The sequence below is a fragment of the Ipomoea nil genome, unplaced genomic scaffold, assembly GCF_001879475.1.
Source record: "Ipomoea nil cultivar Tokyo-kokei standard unplaced genomic scaffold, Asagao_1.1 scaffold1770, whole genome shotgun sequence".
NCBI lineage: Eukaryota > Viridiplantae > Streptophyta > Magnoliopsida > Solanales > Convolvulaceae > Ipomoea > Ipomoea nil.
Genome location: NW_017618198.1, coordinates 2,508,023 through 2,525,463, shown reverse-complemented (window position 1 = coordinate 2,525,463; position 17,441 = coordinate 2,508,023). Strand labels below are relative to the sequence as shown.

At 36.5% G+C, this 17,441-nt stretch overlaps 2 protein-coding genes across 3 annotated transcripts; both read left to right on the top strand.

Annotated features, from left to right (window-relative positions):
• The first annotated feature begins 3,410 nt into the window (after window positions 1–3,410).
• LOC109192512 (probable phospholipid-transporting ATPase 4) lies at window positions 3,411–9,861 on the top strand. The gene is made up of 11 exons (XM_019343188.1): window positions 3,411–3,643; window positions 4,239–6,122; window positions 6,232–6,342; window positions 6,595–6,871; window positions 6,948–7,036; window positions 7,128–7,212; window positions 7,299–7,508; window positions 7,613–7,738; window positions 8,085–8,183; window positions 8,585–8,776; window positions 8,874–9,861. The coding sequence occupies exons 2-11, from the start codon at window positions 4,333–4,335 to the stop codon at window positions 9,543–9,545; spliced, it is 3,651 nt and encodes a 1,216-aa protein (XP_019198733.1). The 5' UTR covers window positions 3,411–3,643; window positions 4,239–4,332; the 3' UTR covers window positions 9,546–9,861.
• A 1,289-nt stretch (window positions 9,862–11,150) lies between these two features.
• On the top strand, window positions 11,151–15,275 carry LOC109192579 (casein kinase 1-like protein 2). 2 transcript variants are annotated; one of them, XM_019343274.1, is made up of 14 exons: window positions 11,151–11,611; window positions 11,701–11,741; window positions 12,428–12,497; window positions 12,601–12,749; window positions 12,832–12,927; window positions 13,009–13,079; window positions 13,296–13,357; window positions 13,471–13,534; window positions 13,604–13,688; window positions 13,767–13,893; window positions 13,993–14,075; window positions 14,151–14,214; window positions 14,386–14,513; window positions 14,644–15,275. In XM_019343274.1, the coding sequence occupies exons 1-14, from the start codon at window positions 11,536–11,538 to the stop codon at window positions 14,944–14,946; spliced, it is 1,419 nt and encodes a 472-aa protein (XP_019198819.1). In that variant the 5' UTR covers window positions 11,151–11,535; the 3' UTR covers window positions 14,947–15,275. The 2 variants fall into 2 exon arrangements, with proteins under 2 accessions (XP_019198819.1, XP_019198821.1); XM_019343276.1 differs by lacking the exons at window positions 13,296–13,357; window positions 13,471–13,534.
• The last annotated feature ends 2,166 nt before the right edge of the window (window positions 15,276–17,441 follow it).

The window sequence follows — 17,441 nt, the reverse complement described above, 5'->3', positions numbered from 1 at the left end:
CTGCAGTTATACCAAAATGATACTGTAGTTGTGGTGAAATGAAACTGCAGTATATATAAAATGAAACTGAATAACATTTCACATATTTGAGGGTATATTGTACAATGAAGCTGTAATTATATCGAAATGATCATGTAGTTGTGTTTTAATGAAACTATAGTGTATATAAAATAAAATTAAATAACATTTTCACATATTTGAATGTGTAAATATTGAATGAAACTGTAGTTGTGTTGAACTGAAACTGCAGTGTATACAAAATGAAACTGAAGAACAGAGTTATTTTTTGCGGAACTGTGCGGAACGGCGCGAAACGGATTCCCTTTTTTTTTTTTTTCATTAAATAAAACGACGTCGTTTTGATGCGCGGTGCATAATCGATTATGCACCGCAGTGCACGATATAAGCTGCCATAACTATATACATAATGTATTTTTTATTTATAATTCACACAAATGTGTCGTGTGTGGGCCATGATCCATGAAATAACGATTGCTGATTGGTTTGGTGTAAGAACATTCTTATCGTAGGAGAATTTGGGGTTAATGTTAGGTCAATAAACTTGGGTGGGGTTCTTTCTAAATGTGGGGTGGGGTTATTTTCAAAAATAATCCTTCTGCAAGGATTCGAACAATGTCAGGAAAAGAAAAAAATGGTGCGCGCACCTTGCGCCCACAGCGGGCACGTCAGAGTAGCCGCCAGCTGACATTTAATAACTTTTCACTATTTTTAAATCATAATTTATTTCATTTTTACTTTTTCTTTTTCACCCACATTTTTTTTTCTCTTTCATAATCACACTTACAAACCCCTCAAATACTGCACCGAGGATCAACTACTATGGATACTCTAATAGGATCCCGTTTTCATTTATTAGAGGCTATACGAGAGTTGATTCGAATGAATTATATATGTATATTTAAACATGCTCATAAAGATACTAGTACGTGCACATATGAGAAGGCAATATCCTCAAGTTTAAGCCATCTTGGTTTGAAAATCTTTGGTACTCATCTCCGTGGTATCCAATTGTCATTGCTATTCGTAGATGTAATATGTGTTTTTCAGTCTACGGTCTTTAGTGTGCGGTCATTGGTATTCATAGATGTAATAAGTATTGTTCAATTTAAATTCTTTTAGGACTTTGTTGGGTTTTTCTCCTCGCTGTATTCAAATAATAAATAAATAAACAAAATTTATAGATAAGTATTAATTCAATATTTGAATATTTTATTCATTTAAATTAAAATCGATGAAAAATTAAATTAATTTATGAACCACTACAAAATCAAAGATTTAATTAAATCAAAATTTGGGTTTTGTCACACGTCACAAAACGCGTTTTTAAAATCAAAGATTTTTGTTTTTTTTGGAAGGAATTATTTGGATATTTCATTTGCTATGTACTTAAAATACGGGTAACAATGTGGTGGATTGGGTTTAGCAGTGTAATTAGCGTTCGCCGGAATTTATTTAAAAAAAAAAAAAAAAACCCTTCAACCGGCGGCCGACGGCCGGCGACTTGTACTTCCCTCTTTATATATATTTTTTCTTTGCATCGCTGCACCCCGATATTTTTATTAATTATTATAAATCCTTAAATTTTAAGCAGAAGACACATGTAGGCTGTAGCCCCTTTTTATTGATATTATCATAACGCTTTTGAAGATAATTTTTTTTTTTTCTTGAAGCATCAAAAGTTTTCAACATTACTATTGGAGCCCCTGTTTTTTTTTTTTTTATTAATTAACCGTAAACCCTTGACATTATTTTTAGGTTACAAAGAATGATCACAATGAAGTAAATTATCCCAATCATCTTGACTAGGATTATGTTGACATAATTATTCATTAATACTATTATTATTGGATGCTTGGAATTGAGATACTATTATGCATAATGTAGATCTAAAATGGCAACAGTGTTAGTGTTACCTAATTATTATTGCGTATAAGTTTTAATAGATTTAATCAATTCAAAATATTAAAAACAACATGTAATAAGGTCACAAATAGGGGTCGTTTGGTTCACGGAATGTAAGATTACCTAGGGAATGTTAGATTGCTGGGAATGTTAGATTACTGGGAATGTTAGATTCCTGTGTTTGGTTAAAATTGGGGTATGTAATATAATGATGTTTGGTTTAGGGTTATCTTTTATACACACTATAATATCCTTAAACATATTTTCATATATTTTAATAAATTTAAAAATTAAAATAAATAAATAAGATAACGGTATCATATATAATCACATGATTTTAAAATATTAACTAAAATCTTGAACTTGAGAAACAAAATTATTTTATAAACTAACATAACATAATAAATAAATAAATAAATAAATATATATATATATATATATATATATATATATATATATATAACTAACATAACCAAGGTTATCTTAGATTACCTAAGATTTTGAAGGGAATCACATTCCCTTCAAAATCCTATGTGGAGGGAATGTGACATTCCTTGGGAATGTTAGATTCCCTGAGATAATATGAACCAAACACCGGAATGTGAGCTTTGGAATGTCACATTCCCTTGGTTATCTTTTTAAAGCACCAAATAATATGTAGTCATACTTAAATATTAAATAGTATTAACTTAGTGTTCTTGAAAACAAACCTTAATATATGAGTATAACTATATATTATAGAAAATTGAGTAACAAGAAAAGTCACTTTTGTGTATAATATGCAAACTTTCTACTTATACTATAGTCACCCAATATTGCAAATTGTAATCATTAATGTAGAGGATATTTGTGTGAGTATTCGTCGATATTAGTAAATAGTAATGATTTGATACAAAATCTTAACAAAATTAGATTTTCAAGTTTAAACCACTTAATTGGGTCATGGATTTTTACTTAAATTGGTCCGGTTGGATTTATTGGATAGGTTTGGTACCTAATCATTTAATGATAAATTTTACTGTGGAACATGATCCACGTAACAACGTAGATTAGATAGGAAAATGACGTCATTTGAAGTTTTTTCCATTAACAATTGTAGATGAAAAATTTTGTCATTGTCCATGTAGAAACCTCTTTCATTATTTATATTCATTTTTTACACACTGTAGTTTTTATTACATTATCAGTAAATTATCATTATAATTTAACTACAATTACATTTGACAATATACACTCAAAATGTGACACATGCAAACATAAAAAGCTCATAAGAGATAAGATCCAAGCATAAAATGGAAATAAAAATAAAAGGTCAATGTACATTGATGAGAAACCTTATGGACCCAAATGTAATTATTCAAAAATGCAAACCTTCTTAAACCCATACTTACGCAAAGCGATTATTATATATATTTTTTATATATATTAATATTTCCAAGAAAATTGATTTTCCCTTCAAATTCGGTATTACGGAGTAAGTAGAGCAGACTGCAGAAAAAATACTGACAAAAAATGGTACGGCTTTGGACCAGAAAAGCAGCCCAGTTTTCAATTGCTTAGCCACAGCTTCTCTCTCTCTCTCTCTCTAAACTTCTAAAGCTTCTTTTACTTTCTCTTTCTACACTTGCGATCTCTGCAACTCTGCAGCTCTATCCCCTCCCTCGCATTGTTTTCCTATCTGGGTCTGTTCCTAGAATTCACCTACCCCTTTTGAGTTAAGGTATTCTCCCCATTTTTTGCGTTTGTATTTTCTCGGAAAGCTTAAATCTTTTCACTGAAAACCTTGTTTCAAGGGGTGTGCTGTTGATTTGATTGTTTTTTCTTCATATTCATGTGTATACGCGTGTGATTGAGTAGAAAGAAGATTATTTACTTCAATTTGAGCTGACAATGCAATGTGATTTCCCTTTTTTTGTTTGGGTTTTTCTTATTCTACTTCATTTCATGGGTGAATGCAATTGTGTGATTTTGAGGGCTTATAGTTGAATTTAATATATAGATGGTATTAGGCTATGAATTTGCTATATTGTCTTCAGGGTAGTTGGGGGTGGGGGGGCAATTGTTTTATTGACTCAGATTTTATTCCAGAACTTGATTCTTGAAGTTGGTACTCTGTAGTTATTGCAGGACATAGGTTCTGATTTCTGAATATGAAATGATGTTTCCATTTTTTGGGGGTCTTTTTGGTGCATATTCATTGTTGTGTTTGGTTTCTTATATTAGATTTTATTATTCTCCTATCATAGCTTTCAATCAAATCATTTGAATTTCAAAGATAGTTTAATAATGATGCTTTATTATGTGCTGCCCTTCAGTTGCCAGTGAGCAGGCTAGTATACCCTCCTCCCTTGATTGAGTCATGTGGTGCTACCATTGAACTGAGCTCATCATCCAAGGGAGTAAGCGAAAATGGCTGGAGGAAGAATAAGGGCAAAGATTAGCAGGAGCAATTTGTACACATTTGCATGTGTCCGGCCACAAGCTTCTGAAGAAGAGGGGCCTCACCCATTAGGCCCGGGTTATTCACGGGTAGTCCGTTGCAACCAACCCAAACTTCATGAAGTGAAGCCTCTCAAGTACTGCTCAAATTATATATCAACCACGAAGTACAATGTCTTAACGTTCCTACCCAAGGCTATCTTTGAGCAATTCAGGCGTGTTGCCAACTTGTACTTTCTTCTGGCGGCAATCCTTTCACTCACACCAGTTTCACCATTCTCAGCTCTTAGTATGATAGCTCCGTTAATCTTTGTTGTTGGGTTGAGTATGGCCAAGGAAGCCTTGGAAGACTGGCGGCGGTTCATCCAGGATATGAAGGTCAATCTCCGGAAAGCTAATGTCCACAAAATGGATGGCATTTTTCGGCCTCGACCATGGATGAAGATTCGGGTTGGAGACATTGTGAAAGTGGAAAAGGATCAATTTTTTCCAGCAGATTTACTTCTTTTATCGTCTAGTTATGAAGATGGGATCTGTTATGTGGAAACAATGAACTTAGATGGAGAGACCAACTTGAAGGTCAAAAGAGCTTTGGAGGTTACCTTACCCTTGGAAGATGATGAGTCTTTCAAAGACTTTAGAGCAACCATAAAATGTGAAGATCCCAATCCCAATCTTTACACTTTTGAGGGTAACCTTGAATATGACCGTCAAACCTATCCCCTTGACCCTAGTCAGATTCTCCTCAGAGATTCAAAGCTTAGGAATACAACTTATGTATATGGAGTGGTGATATTCAGTGGTTTTGACAGCAAAGTTATGCAGAACTCTACAAAGTCTCCCTCAAAAAGGAGTAAGATAGAACTGCAAATGGACAAAATTATTTATATCCTTTTTAGTCTCCTTGTGTTGATCTCCTTAGTTAGCTCAGTGGGGTTTGCTGTGAAGGCGAAGTTCCAGATGCCAGACTGGTGGTATTTACATCCTGATGACGAAGAGAATGTTTTTTACAATACATCCAGACCTGCATTGTCCGGGATTTTCCATCTTGTCACTGCCCTTATATTATATGGATACTTAATACCCATTTCCCTCTATGTCTCCATTGAAATTGTCAAGGTGCTACAAGCTCTGTTCATTAATCGGGACATTCATATGTATGATGAAGAGTCTGGAACTCCTGCTCAAGCAAGGACATCAAATTTAAATGAGGAGTTAGGGCAGGTTGACACAATCCTCTCTGACAAAACTGGTACTTTGACATGCAACCAAATGGATTTTCTCAAATGCTCAATTGCTGGTGCTGCATATGGGAAGCGTGCTAGTGATGTTGAACTTGCAGCTGCCAAGCAAATGGCCATGGAATTTGATGAGATGGACCCTGAAAGAAAATCTAATGGAGATGGATTTGGTGCATCAGAAATTGAGATAGAGACACCTACTTCTGGTAAAGATGAAAATGACCCAAAACCCGCAATAAAGGGATTTAGCTTCCAGGATAACCGACTCATGAATGGAAATTGGGTAAATGAGCCAAATGCAGATGTCATTTTGTTATTCTTCAGGATACTGTCAATCTGTCACACAGCAATACCTGAACTAAATGAGGAGACTGGTAGCTTCAATTATGAAGCAGAGTCACCGGATGAAGCTGCATTTCTCGTTGCTGCTAGAGAATTTGGTTTTGAGTTTTGTAAAAGAACTCAGTCAAGCATAGCTGTTCGTGAGAGATTTCCTTCTTATCTAAAACCCATTGAAAGGTGAGACTATCATTAAGGGAGTGGCTTACTGGATTGCATTACCTCCTGTATTAATTATGTTTTGAATAGGGTATCTTATTTTAATTTGATTTTTTCCCCAAAACTCTAGGGAAGTCAAACTTCTCAATCTGTTGGACTTCACAAGCAAGAGGAAGAGAATGTCTGCTATTGTTCAGGATGAGGATGGACAGATTTTACTCTTATGCAAAGGAGCAGACAGGTCTATTTTTAACATCCTTTATAATGCTATAGAAATGTACTTGTTCAGCATCTAAATGCCAACATGCTTTTCTGTCACTCTTTACTTGTTCCCTCTCTATAATTCCCCCACCCCTTCTCTCGACCTCCATGATAGGGGTGAGGTGGAGTGGTGGGGGGCATCTTTATGTCTTGTGTAATTTTTTTTGAGATTAGCTTCTAGCTATTTTTTCCAATCATGAATTTGACTCTGCTATTTACATCTTTTTTACAGCATCATCTTTGATAGATTAGCGAAAAATGGGAGAATGTTTCAGGAAGCTACAGCAAAGCATTTGAATGATTATGGGGAAGCTGGGTTGCGTACACTTGCACTTGCGTACAAAAAGCTTGATGAGGCTGAATACTATGCTTGGAATGAAGAGTTTACCAAAGCTAAAACTTCGTTAGGAAGTGATAGGGAAGGAATGCTTGAACGGTTATCTGATATGATGGAAAGGGATCTGATTCTTGTTGGAGCTACTGCTGTAGAGGATAAACTGCAGAAAGGAGTATGTTTTTCACTAGTGGTTTATCAACTTGGACCTAGTTTCCTTTCTGACTTAGAAATTTGGTTATTCATGCCAGGTTCCTCAATGCATAGACAAACTAGCACAAGCTGGTTTAAAGATATGGGTTCTGACTGGTGATAAGATGGAAACTGCCATCAATATAGGGTGGGTCTGTGGCTACGAGAAAGAGATTCCATACTGCATAGTTTTCTGTCATTGGATTCGAAGTAATCTACTCGAATTTTGTTTTATGCAGATTTGCTTGTAGTTTGCTTCGACAGGGGATGAGGCAAATCTGTATATCAGCAAACACCGATGCAGCAGCTAATGACACCAATGAGGTAGACTTTTATAAACTAATTAACTAAGACTCTTCAGGACTCTAGAAAACTTGTATGGTTCTTGATCGCTGTTGATTATTCCTCAGGCTGTCAAAGAGAGTATTTTGATGCAAATCACAAATGCCTCTCAAATGATCAAACTTGAAAAAGACCCACTTGCTGCATTTGCATTGATTATTGATGGAAAAACTCTGGCGCATGCTTTGGAGAATGATATGAAGCACCAATTTTTGGAGTTAGCTGTTGGCTGTGCATCTGTTATTTGCTGTCGTGTATCTCCTAAGCAGAAAGCTCTGGTAAGATGTCTTCAATTTTTATTTTAATTTTGATGACGTTTTTTAAATGGTCAGAAAGCTCTGATTTATAGTCTCTGTCCATATATTATTCTTTGGTTTCACAGGTGACGAGGTTAGTGAAACAGGGGACTGGAAAAACCACATTGGCAATTGGGGATGGTGCAAATGATGTTGGAATGATTCAGGAAGCTGACATCGGTGTTGGAATCAGTGGTGCAGAAGGAATGCAGGTCAGGAATGAATGCATTCTAATGGGATAACTTTAAACTGTGCATCTAAAAAAAATTTATTGCACGATTTTAGGAAGATGTGATGTGAGCACAAAGTATCTAATAATTTAGAAATGCTTAAGGCATCAAAGATTTTGCTATACTATTAAGTCTGAGCCACACGGTTCTCCCGAGATAGAAAAGGGTTTCACTGGAATACTATGATATCTGAGATTGTCAAATATTCTGTACTAAAACCTGATGAATCCAAGAAGACTATACACATGCACACGTGTATGTGTGTACCCAATTTCTTGGCCTTGTGTGTGGTTTTTAAGGGTTTTATATAATTTTGATTTTATTGCAGGCGGTGATGGCTAGTGACTTTGCTATTGCACAGTTCCGTTTTCTGGAGAGACTTCTTGTTGTACATGGTCACTGGTGCTACAAACGAATTGCTCAGATGGTAATGAATTGGCTTCTTCTGGTGACTTCCTTTCATTCAGTGAAAAGAAAAAGGGTTATTATTATTATTTTTTTGGTTAGACCACGAGGTGTCCTGAGCAGGCCCTAACTGTAGGAGACACTTTTAAGCCACTACCATACTCAGACTAATCCCCGTTCGCACCGGCCTGGCCCAATTAAGGGGCAAAGTGTTGGCCAGATTGGTTTTTCCATACGAGAGGGGGTTCGAACTTCCGACTTCTCTTAAGGGACAAGAGTGCACGGCCACTCACGCCAACCAAGCTGGTTTAAAAAGGGTTATTATTAAGAAGCATTTAGCCACATTTATACATACGGTCTTCATTTATCTTTATTTTCAGTCTTGTACATGTCCCCTAACTTCAATTTCAATGTTTTGTTCAGATATGCTATTTTTTCTACAAGAATATCGCATTTGGCCTCACGCTCTTTTACTATGAAGCTTTTACTGGCTTTTCTGGGCAGTCCGTCTATGATGATCTGTATATGTTACTATTCAACGTGGTTGTCACATCATTGCCTGTTATTTCACTTGGAGTCTTCGAGCAGGATGTGTCTTCCGAAATCTGCTTACAGGTTAGTCCTCTGGGCACCATTTCTTTTACATCAGATCGATATCTATATAAACCCACACTGTTTCTTTACTCGTTCAAACCCCAAATGCAATCTGCAGTTTCCAGCACTTTATCAGCAAGGACCCAAAAATTTGTTCTTTGATTGGAATAGAATATTTGGGTGGATGGGAAACGGTCTTTACACCTCCCTCATTATCTTCTTCCTCAACCTCATCATCTTCTACGATCAAGCCTTCCGAGCCGGAGGACAGACTGCTGACCTGACAGCTGTCGGGACCGTTATGTTCACTTGCGTCATCTGGGCCGTCAACTGCCAGATCGCGCTAACGATGAGCTATTTCACATGGATACAGCATATTCTTATCTGGGGAAGCATTGCCATGTGGTACATATTTCTTCTATTCTATGGTGCAGTTTCGCCAAATATCTCCGGGAACGCCTATCAAATCCTCGTGGAGGCTCTCGCCCCTGCCCCGATTTACTGGGTCACCACGCTTTTGGTAACAGTCACGTGTAATCTCCCGTACCTTGCCCACATATCTTTCCAACGAGCTTTCAGCCCGATGGATCATCACATCATTCAAGAAATCAAGTACTGCAGGAAAGACATCGAAGATCAGCATATGTGGACACGAGAAAGATCAAAGGCGAGAGAGAAGACAAAGATTGGGTTCACTGCAAGAGTAGATGCAAAGATTGGGCAGTTAAAAGCTAGATTGCAGAAAAAGTACTCATCTATGGCTACAAGAACAGAAGTTTCACAAACATAATTCTGCAGTAATTATTTTGTTTGTTTGTTTGTTTGTTTGTTTTTTGGGTTTTTTTTCCCCTACTGTATAAATTAGGGTTTTGGGCCATTTGCAATGTTCTCTGTGGCCTTTTCTTTTTTTTCTTTTTTTTTTAGTGATTTTGTAATATTATTTTGGCAGTATAGTGGGCTGCATCTAGGCCATTGATTACTTCATAGAAAGGTTGTATGTAGAGTACAATTTTTATACAATTTTATTACACAAAGAAAACCTAGGTATAGTGTGTGTTTTCTGTTTGACTTTTTCAAGTTAATGGCTTTCAATTTTGCACTTTAAACTCTTCTACTTATAAAGATGGTCCACATTTTATTTCAATGGTTAATTTCTAGTTACTATAGGCAAGATTCAATCATACAATAAGTATGTAATATATGAAGTGTATATGAAGTTCATTTAGTGAAAAATGTTTTGATCTCTACGATGATGTTAAAATTTGTTGAATCGACCATTGCACATCTCTAAGAGCAATCACATTGATTGTCGTTTTTAAATAATGAGTTTTTGCAGCTTGTCAAGTTTAGCCGAAAGAGAGAGAAAAAGAAAAAAAAAAAAATTTAAATTGGTTGACCACCCCAATCACCCACAACGGACATGTGGACAGCTGGTGTGGGCAATGTGCACCATCCCTACATAACCCTTTTATTTTTTATTTACTTTTTGAAAAAAGTCTAGAGAAAAAACAATGTCAAGAGAAGAATCTCATCTATCTGTTTTTTTTTTTTTTTTTTTTTTTTTTTTTTTTTTTGGCACTTTTCGCATATGTGACATTGTATCATTTCATGATTTCATGATAGTTTGAAATTTCGCATAATAACAATTGAGCAAATTCATACTTGTATTTGGGGTTCAGAAAAATAAGGTCATATGTAATGCGTGGGAACTGGAAAATGTATACGTCGTTCATTTAGAATGTATCATGATATATATACATAATATATTCTGTTTATGATATTTCATTCGAGTTAGGGTAACCCCAATAATGATTTTTTAGGAGGCAATACTTAAGGAGAGGAGAGAGAGAGTAAGTGAGAATTTATTTTTATTTTTTTTAAAACCAAACTAAGATATTATTCATAAAGAGCTTCCAAAGCAACAACATTAGAAAAGAAAATCGGAAGAGAGTTAATAAGTGAGATTTGATATAAAGGAGTTTGGTTTTGTCAGATTTGTAGACCCTACCAAGAAAGAATAAAAGCCACGCTCTCTGAGATTTGATATAAAGGAGTTTGGTTTTGTCAGATTTGTAGACCCTACCAAGAAAGAATAAAAGCCACGCTCTCTCATGTAAGGCGCAAATCTCGCGCCCGTGCCGCGTAAATCTTTATTATTTATTTATTTATTTTTATTTTTCTTCGTTTTTCCCTTCCCTCATATTTTATCTTTCTTAATTATACATGCAAAAACTCCTTAAAAATTATAACTATTGAGTATGTTCGTTTTTTTTTTTTTTAAATTCTTGCTAATATTAAAATTATTCATAATTTTGTTCGATAAGCTAAATATAGTATATATCGGCCTTTAGGGGGAAAAGGGGAAAAAAAAAAACCGCTGTATGAATTATGAAAGGCAGCTCGCGTGTAAACGACGTCGTGTTATTGTGAAATCATCGTACCATGAACAGCGTTAGAAAAAGAAGAGCTGAAAAGAGGAAAAAGAAGAAGATGATTCTTCCTGAAAGAGAAACACGCATAATCGCTATGAAAGTTGAAAAGACGAAAGATCACGATTCGAAGGGATCAATGCTCAATGAAGCAGCTATGTAGATAATTCTGAGAAAATCTGGAAATTCATCCCCAAAAAATGTTTCTGGGATCTCTATTCTTGCTTTAATTTTTTTTTTTCTTCTTTCCTATACAAATTACGGAGTATAATTTAGGTACTTCTCCGCTTCTCTTTGAATAACTTTGTACTTAGGGTTTCATTTGATTTTTGAAATCAAAGAGAGGTTTTGATGGAGCCTCGTGTTGGTAATAAGTTCCGGCTGGGTCGGAAAATCGGTGGCGGCTCGTTTGGAGAGATCTATCTCGGTATGCTACTGTAAATTTTGCATTTTTAATCAATAGTTCATATATGTTTCTATTCTAATTCTAATATATATATGTTTACAATTTTTCAGGGACGAACATTCAGACTAATGAAGAGGTTGCTATTAAGCTTGTGAGTAACTTGAGAACATGCCTTGTAGAGTTGTAGTATGTCCTTATAAGGAGGCTGCTCTACATAATTTTTAAAGTCTGGCACCCAGTTGAAAATTTTTCTGTATTTGGGAAGGGTGTAAAAGAGTAAAGGCTTTAAAACTTTCCAATAGTGCATTTATCGGTATTATCATAATGTAGTTACTGGTAGCATGCATAAATGCATATGTATGAGGCTTGTAACTTTTCCTTGTTTAGTATCTTCACCAAAACTAGTTTCATTGCTTGTATCAATGTGTGCACAGTTTAAGTAGTCTATTGAAAGATTGGTAAGCCATGTTTACAATTTGATTTGGTTTGTTTAAGATGGCTGTTGCCCTTCACAGCTTAGAATTTGTTGTTATTTGACCTTATTTGTGAGTTGAATGTGGAAGCCTCTGTGAGCACTTTGACTAGGTGCTTGTGGCTGCGATTGATCCGAGTTGTGGTTACAAATGTTGATTCTTGAAGTGTGCAATATTCTGTTCATGCCTTGCATTAACCAAAGTTATAGTTTGCTAAACCTTATGAAATCATTCTTTGTTGTGACATCAACAACTTCGTTAATAATCAGAAATTTCTGACAATTGTACCTTTAATTTCTTCTAATGTGGTTGTTAGCAGTTGACGATTATTATAGTCCTTCATTATGCTCGTTCTTGTATTCAGGAAAATGTAAAGACGAAGCACCCTCAACTACTTTATGAGGCGAAGTTGTACAAACTACTTCAAGGAGGAAGTAATTTTTCATTCTACCGGCCATATGTCATTTTTAACTTGTTTTGGATAATAGCTGTTTCTCTTGATGTCCTTATCATTGAGCTTGTTTCCCATTTTGGTAGCCGGAATCCCCAATGTCAAATGGTATGGTGTTGAAGGCGACTATAATGGCCTTGTGATTGATTTACTAGGGCCTAGTCTAGAAGATCTTTTTAACTTCTGTAGTCGGCAGCTGTCCTTAAAGACTGTTCTTATGCTTGCAGATCAGATGGTAGTGTCATGCTTTCCTCATGTATAGTTTGTTTAGGATCTTTTTGCCCTTCATCTTTTCATTGGTAATACATTATTTTCAGATAAATCGGGTTGAATTTGTTCATTCAAAATCATTCCTTCATCGAGATATAAAACCTGACAACTTCCTTATGGGTTTAGGGAGGCGTGCAAATCAGGTATGGATTAAAACTCTTTGCTGCCAAATCTATAGGTTTGCTGATAGACTCTGATTTAGTAACGCAATTGATTTGTCATAGGTATATATTATTGATTTTGGGCTGGCTAAAAAGTACAGGGACTCGTCTACTCATCAGCATATACCATATAGGTGAGCTCCTCTGAACTCTCATGTATAAATTGGTATACTTGTTATTCTTTTGGTCTAGAAAGATGGGCTTACATTGTGATAAAACTCTATATGTCTATTTGATTTACATGTAATCTTGTAGCATGTTCCTTTGGGTTATCCTACTTATAATCGTTGAATTCAGTCCGAACAACCATTTTACCCATATGGATATATTTGTTTGTATGTAATATGCAGAGAAAATAAAAATTTGACGGGAACAGCCAGATACGCAAGCGTGAACACTCACCTTGGCATTGGTAGGTTTGTCATTTCGTTTATACTTTTGTTTCTCTAACCCTTCATGGTACATTAATAATTTTTGTTGAATTGGACATGGGTGTCCCTGATTCCTTCTTGTTGCCCTATAAAGAACAAAGCCGGAGGGATGATTTGGAATCACTTGGCTATGTTCTGATGTACTTTTTGAAAGGAAGGTAAATATTCTTGCTTGTATGTCCATTTTGTCTTTCTTTTACTGACAGTCTAAACTTTCAAATTTGCAGTCTTCCATGGCAGGGGCTAAAAGCTGGTACAAAGAAGCAGAAGTATGATAAAATCAGTGAGAAGAAAGTTTCTACATCTATAGAAGTAATCTATGCTCCATGGTTCTATTCTGCAAGTGATAATACATTTTATGCAGAAATTAATTTCTCATTTCCTCTTTAGGTGTTGTGCCGAGGCTATCCTACAGAATTTGCATCTTACTTTCACTACTGTCGGTCACTTAGATTTGTAGACAAACCAGATTATGCTTATCTCAAGAGACTTTTCCGTGACCTTTTTATTCGTGAAGGTTTGGTTCTAGCTTTCATGTAATCAGCATTTTACCTAAATGTCTAGATATGCCAGCCAGAACTTTCCATTCAACTGATATTTTGATGCATACATCTAGGTTTTCAATTTGATTATGTATTTGACTGGACAATTCTGAAATATCAGCAATCACAGCTTCCAAGTCCTCCATCTTGTGGTCATGTGAGTTCCTTAGGTCAGTTTTTATATTTGTTCAAGTAACAAGTTTGATATGTGTGCATACTCGCTTCATAACAGGGTGGTATTGGTGCAACAAGTTCAGGGATGCCACATACTGCTGCTAATGTTGATAAGCAAACAGGTGGGCGTCTTCTGATTATCTGATCCCCATGTCAAATTCTCAAGCCAAAGACAATATTAGCAAGCTTTACATGATTATAGATTGTATCTTTAGCCCATCAATCTCATATTCTCATGCATCATGTATCTTGGAATCAGATATCAAAGTGCATGTCTTCCTACTATTCTGCAGGTGGTGAGGAAGGCCTACCCACTGGTTGGTCTTCAGGAAATCTGGTCAATAGTAGAAACACGGGATTGGTTTTGAGTTCTGGGAGCAAACAGAAAGGTCCTGTTCATGACTCAACCATGAGTAAAGGGGTAAGCACTAGTAGTTTTTGGGCATGCATGGTACTTGTCCTTCATACCTTGATCTTGGTGTTTAGAAAGATGATTTGTTAGTCTATCAGATGAAGTGAAAAGCAACGATTTGACTGGATCTTGTTTGCAGTTGTCTAGTTCAAATATTATCCAATCAAGCGGTTCATCAAGGAGACCTGCTGTGTCTAGCATCCGTGATAGTGTGACTGCTGGGGTTGAATCTGACCCCTCGCGCACCCGGGCAGCAGATACAACTCATGCAAGCCCTGGAGCTATTCCTAAAATGATCAGTACTGCTGAAAGGAGTTCTCCAGTTATATTCGATAACAAATGCAGTTCCTCAACTAGAAACAGCAACATTAAAAATATCGAGTCCACTCTTAAAGGTATAGAGGGCCTAAGTTTTGGCAATGATGAGAAATCACACTACTAGCTGCTGCTTTTGTCGTGTTCTCCTCTTAAATACTTGAGAAAGTATGTTGCTTATAGCCCCGGTTTCTTTGAAGAAGCGGTGTGAGCTGAGATTATGAGTACCACATACCAATCAGATCATGCACCAAACAAGTACATAATAAAGATGTCATCATGTTGCTGCCCCCAAAATCAAGGTCCATCTAGGTTATGTTTTGTTAATACTTATTACAGTTTTTGAGTTTTGACCTGTTTAGAGTTTTGCATTGTGTTATTCCTTAATACTTAAATACAGTTCCCATTTAGACTCAAAATTCCTCTATTCATTTTTACAGTTCTGCATTTGTGTCATTTCTGATATCATCACTATGAAACTGTGTGATTCTCGGCTTGATTAATTTCCAAAGTTGATTGTGATTTGTGATCATATGACTGCTGCTTTCCTTGTGAATTCTGCATACATGATACTTTAGAAGTTCCCAATAACAATATCAAGAAACACAGAAAATAATTCATAATCAAACCAGGCCAAGAACACTCCATTACACTATATCTTTATAGAATCAACATATAGTTGCATTCTGATGCATGATAAATCGAGTTTTTGTCATAGTGATCCATGATGTAGTACTGTATTTTTTGTGAGACTAAACCGAGTCCGGTCCTGTAGCATTATAGTATTGTGTATTAACCCCCAAAAGAAGTCTGAAATAGTTAAAAAGAAAAATGGGCACCAGAGAGAAGGCATCAAGATTCAACAACAGGAGCTAGAGTGAAGTAATCACCACCATCCATAAACGACATGATTGCAGGAGTCCTTGATCCACTTAAAGCTCTTTCTGAAAGAGCCCTTCATCTTCCCCTCCACACTGTAGGCCTTGTACCCAGCCACTCTCTTCTTCCTCTGCAACTCCGACTCATTCAAGCTCCAATTCTTCGAGGCGAAACCCGATGGAGCTCTGCCAGCCTTGCTGTTCTTCGACTTCAGCTCCTTGTAAGGAGGAGGAGATGGAGAAGGAGAAGAAGCATCATAATGTGCTTGAGATGTGCTGAAACTTCTTAAATCTTTCATGGTTGTTGGAGCATAGTAGCTTTCCATTTTCATCTTTCCTTCTCTTGTTGAGTTAGATCTCAAATTCTCCATGAAGGAAAACAGGAAAAATAAAGTGCTATGTGATTTGGCTTTGCTTCAAGGCTTAGGCTTTGTAAGTTTTTGATTTATTAGGGAACAGCTTAAAAGGGAGTGGGGGGCTTTTGTAATCTTTATTTCCAGTCCATTTCTTCCTCTTCTTCTTTTTCTTAAATTAGTGCAAGTAACTTGCATGAGGCGTGACGGAATTTGTATGTATTTTGGCTTTATACTAACATGTGTAGAGCGTGTTTAACAACTAAGGTATATGCCAAATATAATAGTTAGTGACATTTACAAATTTTGAATTCTCTCTTTTTATTTAGTGTATCAAAAAGAAGACGTTTTGATTAATCACTTGTTAAAGTTAAGTATTAAATTTATAATCTCTTAATCTAAAATCCCAAGTACACATCATTCAACTATAAGGTTTAAAAGGTTGATTATGTTATAAATATAATTAAATGTGGACATTATGAGTTGATTATGTAACTGATATAACGGTCACATTTATGTCTACCATTATTACCTTCCGTTACAAATGTATATTATATATATGTTTTGTTGTAATATGAAAAATACAGATGAATGAGAATATCCCTCTCTTTCTTCTCTCTACTGTTTAATTTTACAACACGTTATCAGCCCGTGCTCTAGCCAATTGAGGTTTCGGCCGAAGACAGGTCAATTCTTTTTCTGGCAGCGACGGCCACCTTTTTCCGGCGATTTGTTCGGCTCAAAGGTTCCGCCTTATTGAGACGGTTATGGAAAGGGGTCGATCACTTTCAAACTCGATCGAACGAAACCTGGATCGTGTTCGCGACATCCTTGCAGACTTGGGTCGATTAAAATTTATCTCTCTGGTTGAAGCCGTCTGCTTGGGACAATCCATATCGGAAAGCTCCGCGTGTCCCTTGACTTCTCCGCGGCGATCCAGATTGGCCTCCTCAGCCGACGACCGGAGTATCGTACAGGGGAAGCAGACCAAAGTCACGTACCCTCTTCGTCGGCTGATCCTGTTATGGGAAGCTGCGAAAGGCAAAAGCGGACCAGGGACGCCAGAGACTTGACGGTCGATTGCGTAGGAGACCATAACAGATCATCGGCCTCCCCGCCTTGGAATCAGCCAGCGATCCGGACTTGACGCCGGCAATCGATCTCCCATCCGCGCTGGAAGTTGCTGGAATCGATCTTCTCTCCGCCCTGGAAAGGCGGTCGGTGTTCCGTCGCTGAAGCTGCTGAATTTTCGTAGCCGCAAGAAGCCGCTGAATTTTCATAGCAGGTCAGATTGAATTTATTGGATTTCCTTTGCAATATTATTATTTGATCTATCTCCATAGTCATAGGTTGCCTCTTGAATCTAACCCCCAAAATGCAACCTCAACCAT

Bases quoted from the DNA above. Each gene is read 5' to 3' on its own strand.
- LOC109192579 (XM_019343274.1), top strand. From the start codon at position 11,536: ATGGAGCCTCGTGTTGGTAATAAGTTCCGGCTGGGTCGGAAAATCGGT. The intron at 12,928-13,008 runs GTATGGATTAAA...GATTTGTCATAG, and splicing joins TAGGGAGGCGTGCAAATCAG to GTATATATTATTGATTTTGG. The intron at 13,080-13,295 runs GTGAGCTCCTCT...TGTAATATGCAG, and splicing joins CATCAGCATATACCATATAG to AGAAAATAAAAATTTGACGG.
- LOC109192512 (XM_019343188.1), top strand. From the start codon at position 4,333: ATGGCTGGAGGAAGAATAAGGGCAAAGATTAGCAGGAGCAATTTGTAC. The intron at 6,343-6,594 runs GTCTATTTTTAA...TCTTTTTTACAG, and splicing joins TTATGCAAAGGAGCAGACAG to CATCATCTTTGATAGATTAG. The intron at 6,872-6,947 runs GTATGTTTTTCA...TATTCATGCCAG, and splicing joins AGGATAAACTGCAGAAAGGA to GTTCCTCAATGCATAGACAA.